We start from the raw sequence: 17,742 nt of genomic DNA on the forward strand, positions 1-17,742 counted from the left end.
TAGTAATGGCATACATTCCTCAATTTGTTTTTGTTTGGCTGGACACCGTCTCGAGTTTTTGGATGATAAAGCCATACAACTTCCATCCAGACTAACTAACTGGCCATGTTCTGGGGGGGGGGGAGTGAGATTGTATTCAAATTTAGATCTTTTCCACATATTCAGAAGTCTTGAAACTGTGCCCAATATCTTATTTTTTTTCCCCTCCAATTCTTTCAGCTATTGCCAGTGAGAAAATAATATTCTTTGAGCCTACCACTGGACAGAAATACAAAACCAAATGGAAATCTCTACATTGGAAGTAATTCTGCAAGTAGCAACCTATTAAAAATGGAATTGTTTGGAATTTGTAACATCTGATGTACTATATTTCTCAATTAAATTGTTGGTGGCATGGCTTCCAAGCTATGAAGTTCACAAATTTATATTTTAGATTTTTGTAATCTGGAAACCATTCATATCTTCAAACCACTCATTTTGAAAACTAGGCACCTTTCACTTTTGATTCATATAATTCTAAAGATATTTAGTGGGTCCAGGGCCCAGAATTATGCACAGGGAACAGTTGTAACTGCTTGTGAAAATTTTGAACATTTAGAATGCAGTATTAGTAGTGACAAATGATGCAAGAAAGCAGCATCAGCCAAAGGGGGAAAACTTCTAACACCACCTGTGCATCCCCTCCAATAGTTTGTCTAGTTGAACACCTTAAACATCTCAATCAGATCACCCAGCTCAGACTACACACGAGGAGGCATAAATAGGTTGAGGAAGGATGGTTGCAGGATGGATGTGTGGAAGTTTGCCTTCAGTCAGTGAGTGGTTGATTAGGAATCTGTTGTTGAAGTGGATGGTTTGAATAAATTGAAGACAAGTTCTTGGAGGGGATGGATGGGTGAAGTGTATAGGTTTTTTTTTTTTTTTTTTTGTCTGATGCTGTATAAGCTTGCTTTCTTTCATCATTTGCCATTACTACTAGATCTTGAATTTATTGAAATTACCCACAACACTAGATGAAAGTTTGTTCCAACAATCAACTACCTGCTGGCTGAAGGCAAGTTTCTGCACATTTATCCTGCAACCAACATTCCTCAATCCCACCCCCGTAGTCTTAGCAAAGAAGATAATGCCATCAGCATAGAACTTGCTCAATCCAATCAAAGACTTAAATCAGGTGATCTGATTTAAGTGTATTTAGGTGTTTAATATTTCAATCAGATCAACTTGCAGGTGCCTAGCCTCCAGATACTGCAATTTGCAGCACTGAAGACTTTCTTGACATCAGTCTCATTGCCCTTCTCTGAACTTGTTTTATTAGTTACAAAATCAGCCTTTGTCACTATTTTGCAATATTAGTTAAAAATCACAGATTTGGTAATATTGCAAAAAATAATACACAGAAAATAACTAATAAAGTAATAAAACTAATGAAAACTGATAAACAACTAATAACTAAGAAAATAAAATTGGGACAGTAATACAGGGTAGCATCATTTTCTCAAATTAATTCAGAAATTATTTATAAGCATATTTTTCTTTAAAATTTTAAAAATATACATAAATATTATGCTTAGTTTAATCCTTTTTTATACATTTAGAATGGCATTTAACACTGAATGACAACTTTATTACTACCCTCCCCTCTGGAGTTCCCATCTTTTCAAAATCCTTAGTGAAGTGGATACCAAACATTTACTAAACTCTAACAGGGAGCTAAATGATGTTGCAATAACTGAGAAGATAGTGGAAGAGAAATTGTTGAAGTTAAAGAAAATTGAAATTGAAAGAAAATTGTTGAACTCAATGATTTGAATAAATGTAAAAAAGGGACTGGGGTGGATGGGATCTATCCAATTATATTAAGGGAGGCAGCAAAGGAGGTAAGCAAACCCTTAGCCATAATTATGAGAGAATCTTTGGATTCAGGGTCCTGTGGACTGCAGATGGGTGAATGTATTCCCAATTCACAAAGGTGACAAGTATATACAGACCTGTTGGCTTAATTTCTGTTCCAGCAAAAATAATAATTACTGATTAAAGAAGTGATGCAGGACCATCTACACAGGAGTGCAGTTATACTTCAATCACAGCATGGGCTTGTTATGGAGAAATCTTGTCTGACCAATTTGATTGGACACTATGATGCAGTGACAAAGGTGACTGGTGCAAAAAATAATTTTGATATTGTATACTTGAATTTCAGGAAAGGTTTTGATAACATTGCACATAAAACACTGCTGTACAAATTGGAGGAATGTGGTGTTACGGGCACACTACTGCTATGGATAAAGGGATGGTTGGGTGGAAGAAAAAAAAAGAATGGTTGTCAACGGACACTGCTCTTTGTGTACTAACTTTATTAGTAGTTCCACAGGGTTCTGTGCAGGGTCCATTGTTTGTTTGTTATTTTGGTTTTTAGGAGCATTAGCAACTAAGGCCATATTGCTCCGGGGATATGCGTGGTCATTCCCTGACCTTTCCGCATTCTCTGTATTTGGTGGGCATGGGCTCGAACCCTGGTCTAATCAAGAAGCGTGTGCTACGCACTGCTGCTCCTGCCCACCTGGCTACAGAGGCGCCGTAATACCAGAGTAATGTACCGTGTGGTACTATGCTCAGGGTAGTGGAAAATGAAAAGGACCTGGGTGTGCAATTGCGCAGTCAGATATGAAGTTCTCCAATCATTGAAGATAGGTTGCTAGGACAGCTCATGGGGTTTTCAATGATGTATAGGAATTTTGCTAGCAGGGATTAGGATGGTGATTATCCCATTGTATAAGGCAAAGGTCAGGGCACACCTTGAATACTGCATACAGGTCTGGAAGCCTCATTTCAGGAAGGATATAGAGTTGCTGGAATGGTTTCAGAGAAGGGCAATGAGATTGATAAGGGGTACAAAGGAGTGCTCATACCAAGAAAGGCTTCAATTCTGCAAATTGTATGTCTGAAGACTAGGCGCCTGTGGGGTGATCTGATTGAGGTGTTTAAGGCTTTGAATGGCTTGAAAAAACTCAGTGCAGATGGGATTCTTCCTCTTGTTCAATCTTAGGGGGCATAAATACAAATTCAGGAAGGATGGTTGCAGAATAATGTGAAAAAGTTTGCCTTCAGCCAACGGGTAGTTGAGTGCTGAACCAAGCTTCCATATGTTGGTATGGAAATGGTTATAGTTTGAATAAATTCCGGCCGCAACTTTTGCCCATCTCTGCTTCCACCTCTGTCAAAACCAGATGGTTCTATTGTCACTTCAGCAGAGGATAAAGTTTACCTGCTAACATCCCATTTTTCTTTGAATTCATGTATTAATGATCTTGGAAAAACACCTCCACCATACCCAATACACTCCATTCAATGCCTCCTGTGGTCTTCCATCAAAAGGATGTCAGAAGGATTTTGATGAATCTCGATGCTAAGAAAGCTCCAGGTCCTGATGCTATTTCTCCACTTGTTCACAAAACCTGTGGTCCTGAACTTACTCCTGTTCTTTGCCTCCTTTTTTCACTTTCTTATTCCAAAGGTGTTTTTCCTTCTGCTTGGAAATTTGCTCATATCCAGCCAGTTCTTGAAAAGGGTGAAAAATCACTCCCATCTAATTATCATCCCATTGAAATTACTTCTACTCTTTAAAAAGTAATGGAGAAATCAATTAACCACCAACTCTTAAACTATCTAGGATAAGCATTTTTAGCATTAGCAAAGGCACATGATGCAGGAAAGCAAGCTTATATGGCATCAGCCAAAAAAATCCCAAACCGCCCCCTTTATTTCACCCATCCGCTTGCTCCAAATGTTTGTCAAGTTCTGCCTTGAATCTGTTTAAGCTATCAACTTCTACAACAACAGATAGAAGTTTGTTCCACCAATCAACAAACCACTAGATAAAGGCAAACTTCCGCACATCTATCCTACAATGGTCTTTCCTCAATTTTAATTTATGCCCTCTCAGGTGATTATTCTGAGCAAGAGGAAGAATCCCATCTGCACTGAGCATGCTCAAACCATTCAAGGCTTTATACACCTCAATCAGATCACCTCGCAGATGCCTAGTCTCCAGACACATAATTTGCAAAACTTAAGCCTTTCTTCATAAGAGCAACCATTTGTTCCATTCACTAATCTTGTTGCCCTTCTCTGTACTCGTTCCAACAGCTCTACATCCTTCTTAAAATGAAGCCTCCAGACCTGTATACAGTACTCAAGATGTGGCCTGACCATTACCTTATACAAGGGGATAATCACCTCCTTATCCCTGCTAGGAAAATTCCTGTATATCATTGACAAGACACCATAAGCTACTCTTGCAGACTGTCTGCACTGCTCAGAAAACTTCATATCTGCCTGCACAATTACCCCCAGGTCCTTTTCATTCTCTACCACTGTCAGTGTGGTACCACAGAGTTGATACGTTACTCTGGGATTACTGCTTCCCATATGTAGTACTTTACATTTGTTAATGTTAAACTTCATTTGCCACCTCTCAGCCCATCTGCTCAACTTTTCTTGATCCTGTTGTATGGCAAAGGGTTGCAGCAGTGTATTGTCATTAGTGTCATTAACAACCCTGCCAACCTTCGTATCGTCTGCAAACCTGGACATTAAGCCTGATGTACCATCATCAATATCATTTATAAATACAGAAAACAACAATGGACCCAACACTGAACCCTGAGGGACTCCACTAATAACATTAGTCCCCGAAGAGCACTGTCCATTGATTACCACTCTCTGTCTTCTCCAACCATCTCTTTATCCATAGCAGCAATTTGCCTCCAATGCCACACTGCTCCAATTTGTGCAGCAGGTCTTCCATGTGCAACAGTATCAAAGGCTTTTCTAAGATCCAGATATATGATATCAAAGTTATTCTTTGCATCCAGTTCCTTTGTGACTACATAGTATCCAATCAAATTAGTCAGAAAAGACTTCACCTTAACAAACCCATGCCGAGTCCAAGCTATAACTGAAGTCTTGTCTAGATGATCCTGCAATTCTTCTTTAACCAGTGCTTCCATTAATTTCCCTGGAACAGAAGTTAAACTAACAGGTCTGTAATTACCCGTGTCTCCCTTTGATCCTCCTTTGTGGATTGGGGTCACATTTGCACATCTCCAGTCCATGGGTACCTCTCCTGAGTCCAGGGGAGCTCTCATAATTATGGCTAAGGGTTTGCTTACTTCCTCTGCTGCCTCCTTTAATATAACTGGATAGATTCCATCCACCCTAGGTGCCTTTCTTGTGTTTATCTTCAACAATTTCTCCTCCACTTTACTCTCAGTTATTACAAGATTATCTAGCTTACTGCCAGAGTTGAATACACCTCTGGCAGTCCCCTCCCTAAATAACTCCTCATGTGTGAATGTCGATGCAAAATATTCATTTAGTTTGTTAGCTACCTGAGCAGGATCATCAACAGTTGAACCATCAATATTAAGTGGACCAATCTGATTCATCCCCTTCCTTCTAGAGTTTACATAAGTAAAGAACTCTTTGCTGTTTTTTTTTTTGCATCCTTTGCCAAAGGTTTCTCATAATCTGCCTTCGCCTGTGTAACCTCCTTTGTAACTTGGTTACAGACCAGCTTATATCTATCATAGGTTTTTGTGTCACATGTTAATTTATATGTATCCCATGCATTTTTCTTCTCTGTCATATGTCTAATTAGTTCATCTGACATCCATTTAGGCCTAAATCTTGAACAATATTTCTTTGTTGGTATGAAAAGCATAGTAGCTTCCCATTTTGAATTTGCTGTTGGTAACATCATCAGTTGGTTCCACTGTATAGAATTTAAATGCTGTCTCAGACCACCGTAGTCACCTTTACGAAAGACAAAACCCTTCCCTTTACCTTTGATGGTAGTTACCTCTTTGAGTAAATCCCACTTCAGCACACTGTGATCACTGCCACCTAGTGGTTCCTTTATCTGCAGATTCTTGATGCATGAAGAATCACTATTGGGTATTACTCCCTCTAGTGGCCTCCTGAACATGCTGCTGTAGAAAACAGTCATACAATAAATTCACAAAAGCCTTGCTAGTGTGTGAGTGACCAACCCACAAATTCCAGTCAATATCTGGGAAATTAAAATCCCCCATTATAAGACACTCTAATTTACTGGCCCACTATTTCTCTGCACAATTGCTCATTATACTCATCAGATTCATTAGGCCTATAACACACACCTACTCTAATTTTTCCTTTCCCAGTGCTTATGTCACACAAAACAGACTCAACATTGCATTGTCCACCCTTCACCCAACAATTGCATTGTTCAACCTAGAAACCTTCCGTCTGATCAATGATCACCAGTATGGATACCATCAGTTCGATTCACTGGTAATATTCTGGCTTATGTTACCCATTTATGGACAAATTCAGTGGAAATGTTTGGTGAAACACAAGCAGTTTCTCTCAACATCTCAAAACTTTTGATCGTGTTCAGCATAAAGCTAAACACGATCTAAACAAGTTTCCATCTTATGGTTTTCCAACTGTCCTTTGTAATTGGTTATCCAGTTTTCTTTCTGACCACTCACTGAATGTGATGGCTCTCTGTCTTCTAACTTCGCCACTAATGCCGGTTTCCCTCAAGGTCCAGTTCTTTCTACCACTCTTTCCCTCTTGTATATTAATGACCTTCCTCAATTAATTGGAAATTCTATCCATAGTTTTGCTGATGATAGCACATTGCATTCCACTTTCTAGTTTGAGGAACCTCACCCTGCTCAATCAGCTTTAACTTCTCAAATATCCGCTACCAATTCCTTAAATGCTGATCCCCAGGTAATTCTCCTGTGGGGCAAAGCCAACTGAGTTGATTTCAATCCTTCTAAAATTCAGTCCAGTCTTATATCTCACAAAAAGGATTCTTCTGTTCCTCTGCTTATCTTTGGTGACACTCCGATTTCTAGGTAAGATAATATATCTCTTTTGGAGATTACCATGACTTATCTCTCTCTCTTGGCACAAGCACATTACAAATATCGCTTCCTCTGCATCTAAAAAACTTGGTTTTCTCTTTTGCTCTTAATGTTACTTTTCTTCCAAACAGCTGATCACTCTGTACAAATTGCAAATTCACCCTACCATGGAATATTGTTCCCACATCTGGGGTGGTGCCCCCAAAATCTCTCTCAGGCTTCTAGATTCCATTCAGAAGAGGGCAATTAGGTTAATTGATGACCTGTCTCTAACAGGGCCTTGCCATTCCCTGACTCAAACATTCTGTTTCCACAGATACTGCCATGGTCACTGTTCTTCTGAATTGGCCATTTACTGTCCAACTTCAAACGCACAGAACGAACTTTTCATCTTCCTCGTTTATTCATTCAGCTGCCATTTTCTGGAACAACTTTCCTTCACATGTATTTCCTGAAAATTACAGTCTACAGGAGTTCAAGTCTAATGTCAACAAATATCTTCTCAACCTCGAACCCATGTAATGTACTAAGTACTAGAAGTTGTAATACCTCTCGTGTTTGGGGTTTCATAAAAAAAATAAAAAATAGAAATAAAAATATTATTTAATTTTGTGGAGAACAGCAATGACAGAAATTTTATTAATTACTTGTTTGATTTAGTTCATCAATTTGCTTCAAATTTCCTGAGGTGTTTTCTTATAAGAAAAAAAAAATTATAATTCTACAAGTGCTGTATTTTATTTAAAATCAAGATACACTTATCAAAAATTTCTTATTCTTAATGTTGTTCACATAGAAGGAAAGAAGTTTGCTGGACCCTGATTTAAAACACTGTAGTACTTGACACAAGTATCAAGTAGTTTCATAATTTATAAAATTATATAACTACTTGATACTTGTGCCATCTAAAAAAGCATACAATAACATACAATATCAATATTCACCTCAAAACAGAAAGGAAATTATTTTTCCCTGCCATTCTATGGCCCAAGAAATATATGAAAATCTAGAGCACGAAGCCTGCTTAAACCCAGAAAGATAGCTGTAACACCTACCCATGCAAATAGAACCCCTTGAGTTTAAATTGCACATTTTTCTTTGTCTGAACCGTTTTCACAGCACGACAGCTACACAATACATTTGATATGAAATTACTCTTGCAAAGGCTTCTTGAATTTTGTTAGGCATTTCCTATTGAGAAATAGTCCTGTTATACTGTGTTTAATGATGGCAGTGGTTATTAAGAATAAAAAAAAAAAAAAAAAAAAAAAATTCTCATTTTAAATATCTTCCTTATAAAGCAGCGATTTCAAAATAATGAGGCATCTGGCTTTTTTGCATTGCTGACTATCTTAATACCTTACCAAGAGCATTTCAAATGATTCCTACATTAAAATAAAATTTTAAATCAAAAGCATCAATAAAGCGTCAAGAATAATAAAACTAGCAAATGTTAAAAGAATCTTAGCTAGCCACAATACACCAAGTCCAAGAATTGACATATTTAAAAATATACACCTAGTTTGCAAATACAACAGAAACTTTTGCATATACATATATTTCATTTATTATAACTGTGAAATTTCTGTATATTTAATATTACAAAACTGACAGTACTTTAACAATGCTCATTATAGGCTATAATGAGCATTATTAATAATGGTCTTAATAATAATAATAACTTGTAGTAATGCATTTTCACTATAATTTATAATGATCTTTCTGTTATAATTCCAATGGAGAGAACTGCGAAAAAAGCAAGCTTATTGAATTAAAATGGGAAAGTTCAATAGACAGCTGCCAAAGTCTAAAAAACTAATCTGTTCAATTTTAAACAATATTCTGTATTACATTTAATTATACCTTAATCAGGATACAAAAAATTTTTAAATACCCAGCCAATCAAAATAGGAGAAACACTAATATATATTCATTAAAATCTACATTTAGGAACCCATTTGGAATGAAATCAAATAAAAGGATGGAAAGGTGAAACATCTTCTAGAAAGTGAAATCTTACAAGTAGGATCTGAAAAAGAAAAAAAAAAAAATGAAATAAGTCAGAATATAAACCAACTGTAAATCATTAAAATTCACCTAAGCCAATACAGCAGAGAAAACGAAAGAAACTGCAGTATGATAAATTATGAAAGGAAGATATTAAATATTTACTTTACTATTCATTATTTTTAAAACTGAAGAATGAAGAAAATATATATTTATATGCAGGGCTTTTTTTATAAAATATAAACTTCCAGAATGCTGAGGAAGTTTCCCTAGGAAGTTGGGGGGGAGGATCTGTGGATCCTCCCTAGGAAAATTATGGTGCAAAATACGAAAAAATTTTCGAATTTGGGTTTTTTTTTACAAAGTCTCAAACAGTCTTGAATGATTTTTTTTTCCCTGAGAGCTCAAAAAAAAAATAATTTTATCATTTTGGCTGCTGCTCATTACTTGCATGCTTGCCCTGCACTCCCATTCTTTGTGTAGTGTTTAATAGTCACCTTTTCCTTTCTTTGATACTTTCATAATATTGCACTTACACAATACACATTCTCATTCCACAGTGATACTTTAAAATAATGGCACCATAAGTACTAATTTGACATGGTAAATTGCAAAAGTATAAATTGGATAAAACTAATTTAATAGGTATTATTTATTTATTATTGAAAACATTTTTTATAAAGATTTCCACAGTAAAAGTATGTTATCATCGTATTTCTTACTGCAATTCCTTTTGAAGCTGTGCATCTAGCTTAACTCCCCATCAATGTGCCAATGGCATTAGTAATAATAAATAATTTTTATTTTAAATATATGATTTATTTGTATTTCTTTTTAACTTCTGGAATGCTCTTCTACAATGTGCTAGCAGAAAAAAAGGTGCCTCCGTAGCCAGGTGAGCAGGAGCAGCAGTGCATAGCACACGTTTCTTGATTAGACTGGGGTTCAAGTCTGTGACCACCAAATACGGAGGATGTGGAAAGGTCAGGGAATGAGCACCACATATCCCCAGAGCAATATGGCCTTAATGCTCATAAAAACCAAATAACACACAACAAACAGCAGAAAAAAAGGCCTGTTTATAAGCAGGGGCAGACCAGGAGTGTGCAGCACCTGTGTGCAAAAATTTATATGGTGCCCCATTAATTGAAAACATCAGAAAATAATATTCTAAAATTTAACATAATTTCTCTCTAAATCAACCCAAAATTATCACTATTAATTTTATAATGCATATCAACACCACATTAGGAAAAGTAAAAATAAACCACACACAAAGAGTTAAATAGCCAGCATCTCTTTTATTTGAAATAAAAAGATAAAAATACAAGAAAACAATTAATAGACAATAATAGTAAATAACAAATGATAAATAGATAAACATACATATTATATGCAATTAAGTAGAATGTACTTTTAATTTGTAAACACAAAATAAGTCATTAAATGAATTTGACTTTTCTAGCTCTCATTAAAGGAAAACTGTGGATAATGTCATGAATATCAAGTTGATCAAGTATGTCAGACTCAATTGAAATTATCACAAGATCTGATAGTCTATTTTGCAACGTTGTGGAGCATAAATAATTTTTTTATAATTTTTAATTTAGAAAAAGACCATTCCGTGAATGCAACTGACACAGGTAACGATAAAAGAATACGGAGGGCTATTGTAAAGTTTGGATCAACTGCTATTAAATCATTTGAATAAATATATTGAATTATTTGGTATATATCATTTTTTAAATCAGTTATAAATGGTTGACAATGAAAAATTTCTTCACATCTGTATCAACGTCTGACTGATTTTCATGAGTTCATTTCCGTTGTAATTTTTTTAAGCAGGATTATTTGGTATATATCATTTTTTAAATCGGTTATAAATGGTTAACAATGAAAAATTTCTTCACATAAATCATCTGCATCAATGTCCGATTGATTTTCATGAGCTAATTTCTGTTGTAATTTTTTGCAGCAGGATATTCTTTATTGAAAATAAGTCGCAAAATATTCTTTATTTTGTGAATTATTCAATTTATATAAAAATTGAAACGAATCCATGTTGTTTTTTTTAATAAAGTAAGCCTTTCTTGCATAGAAACTAAAGTTTGATCTATTATACAGATATAAAAATTAACTTTGAATGAAGTTTCAGGATTTACTATGCTTTGATCTTCGTGTTCATAAACAAATTGAGTTGTTTTCTCATGACACCTTAGTGGTCTTGCACTATGAAATTCGGTTTCTATGTCAAACTTTTCTGCGATTAATTTGGAACTTTCAACAATTTTTGCAAAACTAGCATCAGATTGATAATCAGTTAAAAACTTCATTTAGTTCATTTAATGCATCTAAAGCAAGTTGCAGATTTATAGTTGTAGACTGAAGAATTTTACTCACAAAATTTACTTGATTTAAAATTTCATACCACACTGTAATGGAGCAAATAAATGTAAATATAGAAAATTTTTCTCAGAGACATTTTGCTTGGTATTTAGATTGTTTGTTGACTCCTGAAAGGTCATTAAAAATTTCAAATACTGCATCATAAATTTCAGATAAATATTTATAGAGGCTTTATGGCATCAATTCTGCTAGACCGCTGTGTTTCGGATAAGGGCTATAATGTTAAATTAGTAACACGATTCATTAAAATATTCCATCGATTAGTAAACGACGAAAAAAATTTGTATAATTCTTGTACTATATTAAAAAAATTAATTGTTTCATGGTTGTATTAGCGACATCATTTACAATCAAATTTAGGCTGATTTGCACAAAGGACATGAAAAGCACGACTGTTAAAGTCTAAAATTCTTTTTTTGTAGACCATTTTCTCATTTTCTTATCTTAACATTATCTTAACATTGGCCTCTTGTGTTATTTATGTCTAAATTTAATGTTTTTAATAGATCAATAAGAAATGTTAATCCAGCTCCTGTAACATCTAAAATCAGATAAAATGCTAAAAATTGTTCATGGATTTCAATTGATTTTAATGCTGAATTGAAATGAATGAATCTAATTATCGCCGACTGGGCTAGCCAGGTGGGTAAAGTGCCTGCCTGGCAACCCAAAGGTCGCGGGTTCGAATCCCGCCTCGGGCTTGGATCAAAGTACTGCAAAAACCTTGGGAGGTGCATTATGGCCACAGAAGCCGATGTACCAACAACTACCAAAAAAAAAAAAAAAATCTAATTATCACACTTATTTGTTCTATATGAGAAACATCTGGAGTGCAATCTAATATAATTGAAAAATATTTATTTTGCCGACATAAATTTATGATTTTTAATATTTGATGCAATTAAAGAAGTATTTAATTTTGAATTTTGTCTCCAAGATAAGAGGGCATATTTTTAAATTCAGAATCGTTAGTTACATGTCGTGTATGTTCTGATATGATAGGATCAAATTTTTCTAGCATTTCAATACATTTTAAAAAATTCCCATTGTTGCGATCATAAGGCTTATTACTTTTGCCATGAATAGCTAAATTTTGTTTGCTTAAAAATTGCATTACATAAATTATTCGTTTTATAACCTCATACCGCTTACTTTCAGTTTTTAATACTGTTTGTTGCAAATGAACAATAGAAGTTTTGTTTTTTAAGGATAGAAACAACTCTGTCCATTTTTTGGAGTTAATAAAGTGAGTGGAATTTTTCTCATGATGATTTAAGTACATTGCTAAATGAAGCCAGTCATTAAATACCTGGATAAATTTATTGTTATGAGAAGGCTCAAAAAGTTTATGCCAAAAGCAATAAACAGTATTTTTAGTAATTGAGCAAATCAACCAATTTCTATTGTATTCTTCGCCATTTTTTAAGTGTCTCTTATAGTAATTTTCAGAAAATTTTTGACCAGATGAATCAAGTGGAAAATTAAATTTTTTAATTTGTTTGGGACCAGTTTTTATAATAGCTTGCCTAAATATATGAGAAATTGTTTCCGGCCAAAGTCTTGGATCATCAAATGTACATACATTTATTGTATATGTTACTGTCTCTTCAGTAGAGTCCTTAGGTCCCAAATCAGCAGTAATTTTTTCATCGACTTCAATATCTTCACTAGAGGCTGGTAGACTATGATGGTTTTAACTTCAGCTCTGGTTGATTTTTTTTTTTTTTTTTTTTTTTTAATGAAAACCCAAACACGAGAGGTATTACAACCTATAATACTTAGTACCGTGCATGGGTTGGAGGTTGAGAAGATAAAAGAAGATATTTGTTGACATCAGACTTGAACTTCTGTAGACTGTAATTTTCGGGAAAAACATATGAAGGAAGATTGTTCCAGAAAATGGCAGTTGAATGAATAAACGAGGAAGATGAAAAGTTGGTTCTGTGAGTTTGAAGCTGGACAGTAAATGGATGCTGGCGGCATGTGTTCGGACTGTTTTGAAAGAGAGAGTGGGAATTATAGAAGCAAATTCAGAAGAACAGTGCCTGTGGAAGTATCTGTAGAAAAGGCATGCAGCAGAAACAGTATGTCTATGAGACAGCGAGTGGGGAGACTCAGTTAGAGATGAGTCATTAATTAACCTAACTACCCTCAACTGAATGGAATCTAGAAGCCTGAGAGAGGTTTTTGGGGCATCACCCACATGTGGAAACAATATTCCATGGTAGGGCAGATTTGCGATTTGTACAGAGTGAACAGCTGTTTGGAAGAAAAGTAACGCTAAGAGCGAAAGAGAAAACCAAGTTTTTTAGATGCAGAGAAAGCAATATGCTTGTGCTTGTGCTAAAAGAGATTAAAAGTCAGGGTAATCCCCAAAAGAGATATATCAACTTGCCTAGAAATCGGAGTATCACCAAAAATAAGCATAGGAGCAGAAGAATCCTTTTTTGTGAGATATAAGACAAGACTGAGTTTTAGAAGGAATGAAATCAACTAAGTTGTCTTTGCCTCACCAGCAGATCTTCATTTAAGGAATTGATAGCGGATATTCGAGAAGTTGAAGCTAATTGAGCAGGGCAAGGTTTCTCAAAATGGAATTCAATGTGATATCATCGGCAAAACTGTGGATAGGATTTCCAGTCAATGGAAGAAGGTCTTTAATATACAAGAGGAAAATAGTGGGGGAAAGAACTGAACCTTGGAGGACACCAGCATCAGTGTTCAATTTAGAAGATAGAGAGCCATCTACCATCACCCTCAATGAGCGATCAGAGAGAAAACTGGATAACTAATTACAAAGGACAGTTGGCAAACCATAAGATGGAAGTTTGTTTAGAAGACCTTTATGCCAAACATGATCGAAAGGCTTTGAGATGTCAAGAGAAACTGCTTGTGTGTTTCACCAAACTTTTCTATTTAATTTGTCCATAAATGAGTAAAATAAGCCAGAATATCACCAGTGGATCAGCACTGACGGAATCCATACTGGCGATCGTTGATCAGATGGAAGGTTTCTAGGTAGTTTAAGTATTGGCAATTAATTGATTTCTCCATTACTTTAGAAAGAGTAGTAATTGCAGTGGGACAATAATTGGATGGGAGGGATTTAAATTTTCTGTTTATACTCCGACACGACAACCAAGTCTTTTGTCACCCTTTTTAGGAACTGGCTGGATATCAGCAAATTTCCAAGTAGAAGGAAAAACACCTTTGGAATAAGAAAGAGAAAAAATGCAGCAAAGAACAGGAGTAAGTTCAGGAGCACAGGTTTTGAGAACAAGTGGAAAAATACCATCAGGACCTGGATCTTTCTTTGCATCAAGATTCTTCAAAATCTTTCTGACATCATTTTGATGGAAGACCACAGGAGACATTGAATGGAGCATGTTGGGAATAGTGGGAGGTGTTTTACCAAGATCATTAATACATGAGTTGGAAGAAAAATGGGATGCTAGCAGGTCAGCTTTATCCTTGGCCGAAGTGTCAACAGAACCATCTGGTTTTGACAGAGGTGGGAGTAGAGATGGGCAAAAGTTGCAGCCAATAGCTTTGATAAGAGACCAGAATGCTGGGCTACCATTAGGGCAAGAAGCAAGTTTACTACTCTTAGCCTGTTCAAAATCTAATTTGGACTGATTAATAACTGCTTTACAATTGTTGCAAGCTTTGGTGTAGGCAGAAAATGAAACTGAAGAATTGGAAACAAGCCAATTACGATATGCAACATTCTTCTCTTGAACAGCCTTAGCACATTTATTGTAAAACCACGGTTTAGATAAAGGACGAGATTTTAAAGTTGAGTGTGGGATAAAGGATTCCATTCCTACGAGAATAATTTCACTGACACGATCTGAGCAAATGTTTACATCAGAAGTTTTGAAACAGTAGTCCGAGCAAGGAAAGGAAGAAAAGAAATCTCGCAGGTCATCCCAATTTGCATTCTTGTAATGCCAAACAACAAGAGGTTGGGAATAGCCATGAGATAGAGGCTCCATCGAAGAAGAGACAATCACCAAGTTGTGATCTGAGGTGCCTAAAGGACCACTCATTTTGACCGTATACTTAGAAGAGTTGTTTGTGAGAAAAAGATCAAGTGTGTTGGCTGTATTGTTAGGATTGTCTGGTATTCTTGTAGGTAAATGAACAATCTGTGCAAGGTCTTTAGTAATTGCAAAAGCTTCAGTATCTTGACCAGCTGGGTTGGTGTGACTAGAAAACAGAAGGCAGCTGGAGTTGTGAACATTAAAATCACCAAGGAAAATTGCCTCACTGTTGCGAAAGTTGGACTGGAGAAATTCAAGTTGCAAAAAGAGGAAGTTGAAGAGCTCCAGGTGATTAGTGGAGTTGGGAGAACGGTAGAGACAACAGATGAATTTTACAGAATGAGGTAGAGAGATTTTAAGCTAGAGAAGATCAAAAAGAGGAGATTCCAAATTACCAAGTCTCTGACTGGGAATATTGGAACAGACATATGCACAAGTACCACCTTTGGGGAAAGGAATCATACAGCGAATAATTTGGGCAACTGAGATGAACAGTAGTTGAATCAACCGATAACTGAGATTCTGTCAGAAAAAGCATGGGGTTTGGCAGACAAGGTTGGGAATAGCCATGTACATGGGGTTTGGCAGACAAGGTTGGGAATAGCCATGTACATGGGGTTTGGCAGACTGCAAGTGGAAACGGACATCGTGGAGATTAGAATTGAAACCACATATATTTGTGAAATGAACTAGGAAGTGTTTGGGAGGTTTAGATCTTTTTGCAGATGAGCTTACTCTATTAAAATTTGTTTTGTAAAATATTGAGTAATTCTTGCCGCATTTTTATCTTGTTCTTCTTCATGTTTTCTTTTATTTATCAAATTTTGATAACTGGAAAGTTTCTTTTTTCTCTGGGACATCTGATAAAAAAATTTACAATATTAATAAAAGTACAAGAAATTTAACAATAAAGACTATTTTCAATTATATTAAAAATACTTTTTCTTTAAACACATGTAAAAAAAAATAACCTACCTTAGTTGCCATTCCTGATATTCTTATTATAGGCCTCTGGCGCCTGTGTGTGACTGGGGCACCCCTGTTTACATGTAATGCACAGCAAGGAATTCTTTTAATAATAAGACCACTAAAATGGCATTACAGCAGTCCACATGGGCAAAAATGCCTAAAACTTTCATATATTTTGTTTTAACAATGCAATTATCAAATATTTGGAAATTTTCCTAGTGCTAAAAACAATACTTAAAAAAGTTTTGTTGGTTGTTAAAGATGAACATTTTGTTTATACCTTGTTGAAATGAAAAACCAGAATTTCTGGGAGAAGAGGGAAAAAGAGAGGGGAATAAAAAACTATACCTCTATATGAAACTAACTTAGCTACTTCAAGTAATGGCTAAATTCTCTTCTGTAGCAGGAATCAATCATTCCATTCTGCAAAATTAAATCAAACTTATGCCTCTCAAATAGGAGACGAATAGCATAACTCCTATGCTATCAAAGACTGCTTATAGTAAAAAGCTGTAATGATGAATATATAAACCATTTCAGCCTTAACTATTAGCTCTACATGATACTGCAGTCCTTCATCAGGAGGATTTATAACAAGATATTATATGTGGTGGTTTCCCACAGCTTTCTGTCTGCATGTTTGGGTCTGTAGCCATTGTGTTTAGGGTTGGTTTACCTGATTACAGAGTAAAAATACGCCACATACACTTCCTCTTGAGACCAAGCAACTCGAACTCAAGTGAAAAAGCCATCAGAAATTCCCTTATCTAAGGTGGTCTTTCAATACAAGTGCCAAGTGTCTAACTCTATATATATTGACACAGAAGTCCAACTATTCACAAAATTGTGAGAAATCACATCTAAAACATTTTGTCCCAAGTATTCCAATAACCCTATTTGTGGAAAAGAGACACAGCAAGTAAGCAAAAGCACATGAACATGCAAGAAAAATCACAGGTGTTGAGGATTAAAATTCAGCCTGTCTTTCTGCATAACTCCATGTGGCCCTTGCTAGTAACCTACTAGCAAGAACCACATCTTTGACAAGTAAATGTGATAATCACATGCTGTTCTTTATTTACGACTACTATCCTCTTTCCTTGAATAGAGTATAATGGTTTGGTTACAGACTAAAGTGGCATGAAGCCTTCCACAGTTACATTATAAATAGAATAAAATGCTTGCTCATCTGAGACACAGATTGGAAAGCCTCATCAATCTATCTCATTTTTTTTTTTTTTTTATATTTAATCCACTTTTTGAGGCACTGTGCAATAATTCACAGAAAAAAAAAGCATTGAAAAAAAAAAAAGTCAATTACAACTGTATGATAATTTAAACAGCTGTAAATTTTAAATATGCAGATATTTTAAAACTGAAAATACTTTAATAAAATG

At 35.4% G+C, this 17,742-nt stretch overlaps 1 protein-coding gene across 1 annotated transcript in view; it reads right to left on the reverse strand.

Annotated features, from left to right (window-relative positions):
- Positions 1-8,883: 8,883 nt before the first annotated feature.
- Positions 8,884-17,742, reverse strand: part of LOC150091645 (isochorismatase domain-containing protein 2-like) — a 57,614-nt gene continuing 48,755 nt past the window's right edge. The window contains exon 4 of the mRNA XM_090384951.1: positions 8,884-8,949. Within this exon, the coding sequence (XP_090241077.1) occupies positions 8,937-8,949 (13 nt within the window). The 3' untranslated portion in view covers positions 8,884-8,936. The remainder of the gene's footprint in view (positions 8,950-17,742) is intronic.

The sequence above is a fragment of the Mastigoproctus giganteus genome, chromosome 1 (assembly GCF_048544385.1).
Source record: "Mastigoproctus giganteus isolate SK-2022 chromosome 1, ASM4854438v1, whole genome shotgun sequence".
NCBI classification, from domain to species: domain Eukaryota; kingdom Metazoa; phylum Arthropoda; class Arachnida; order Uropygi; family Thelyphonidae; genus Mastigoproctus; species Mastigoproctus giganteus.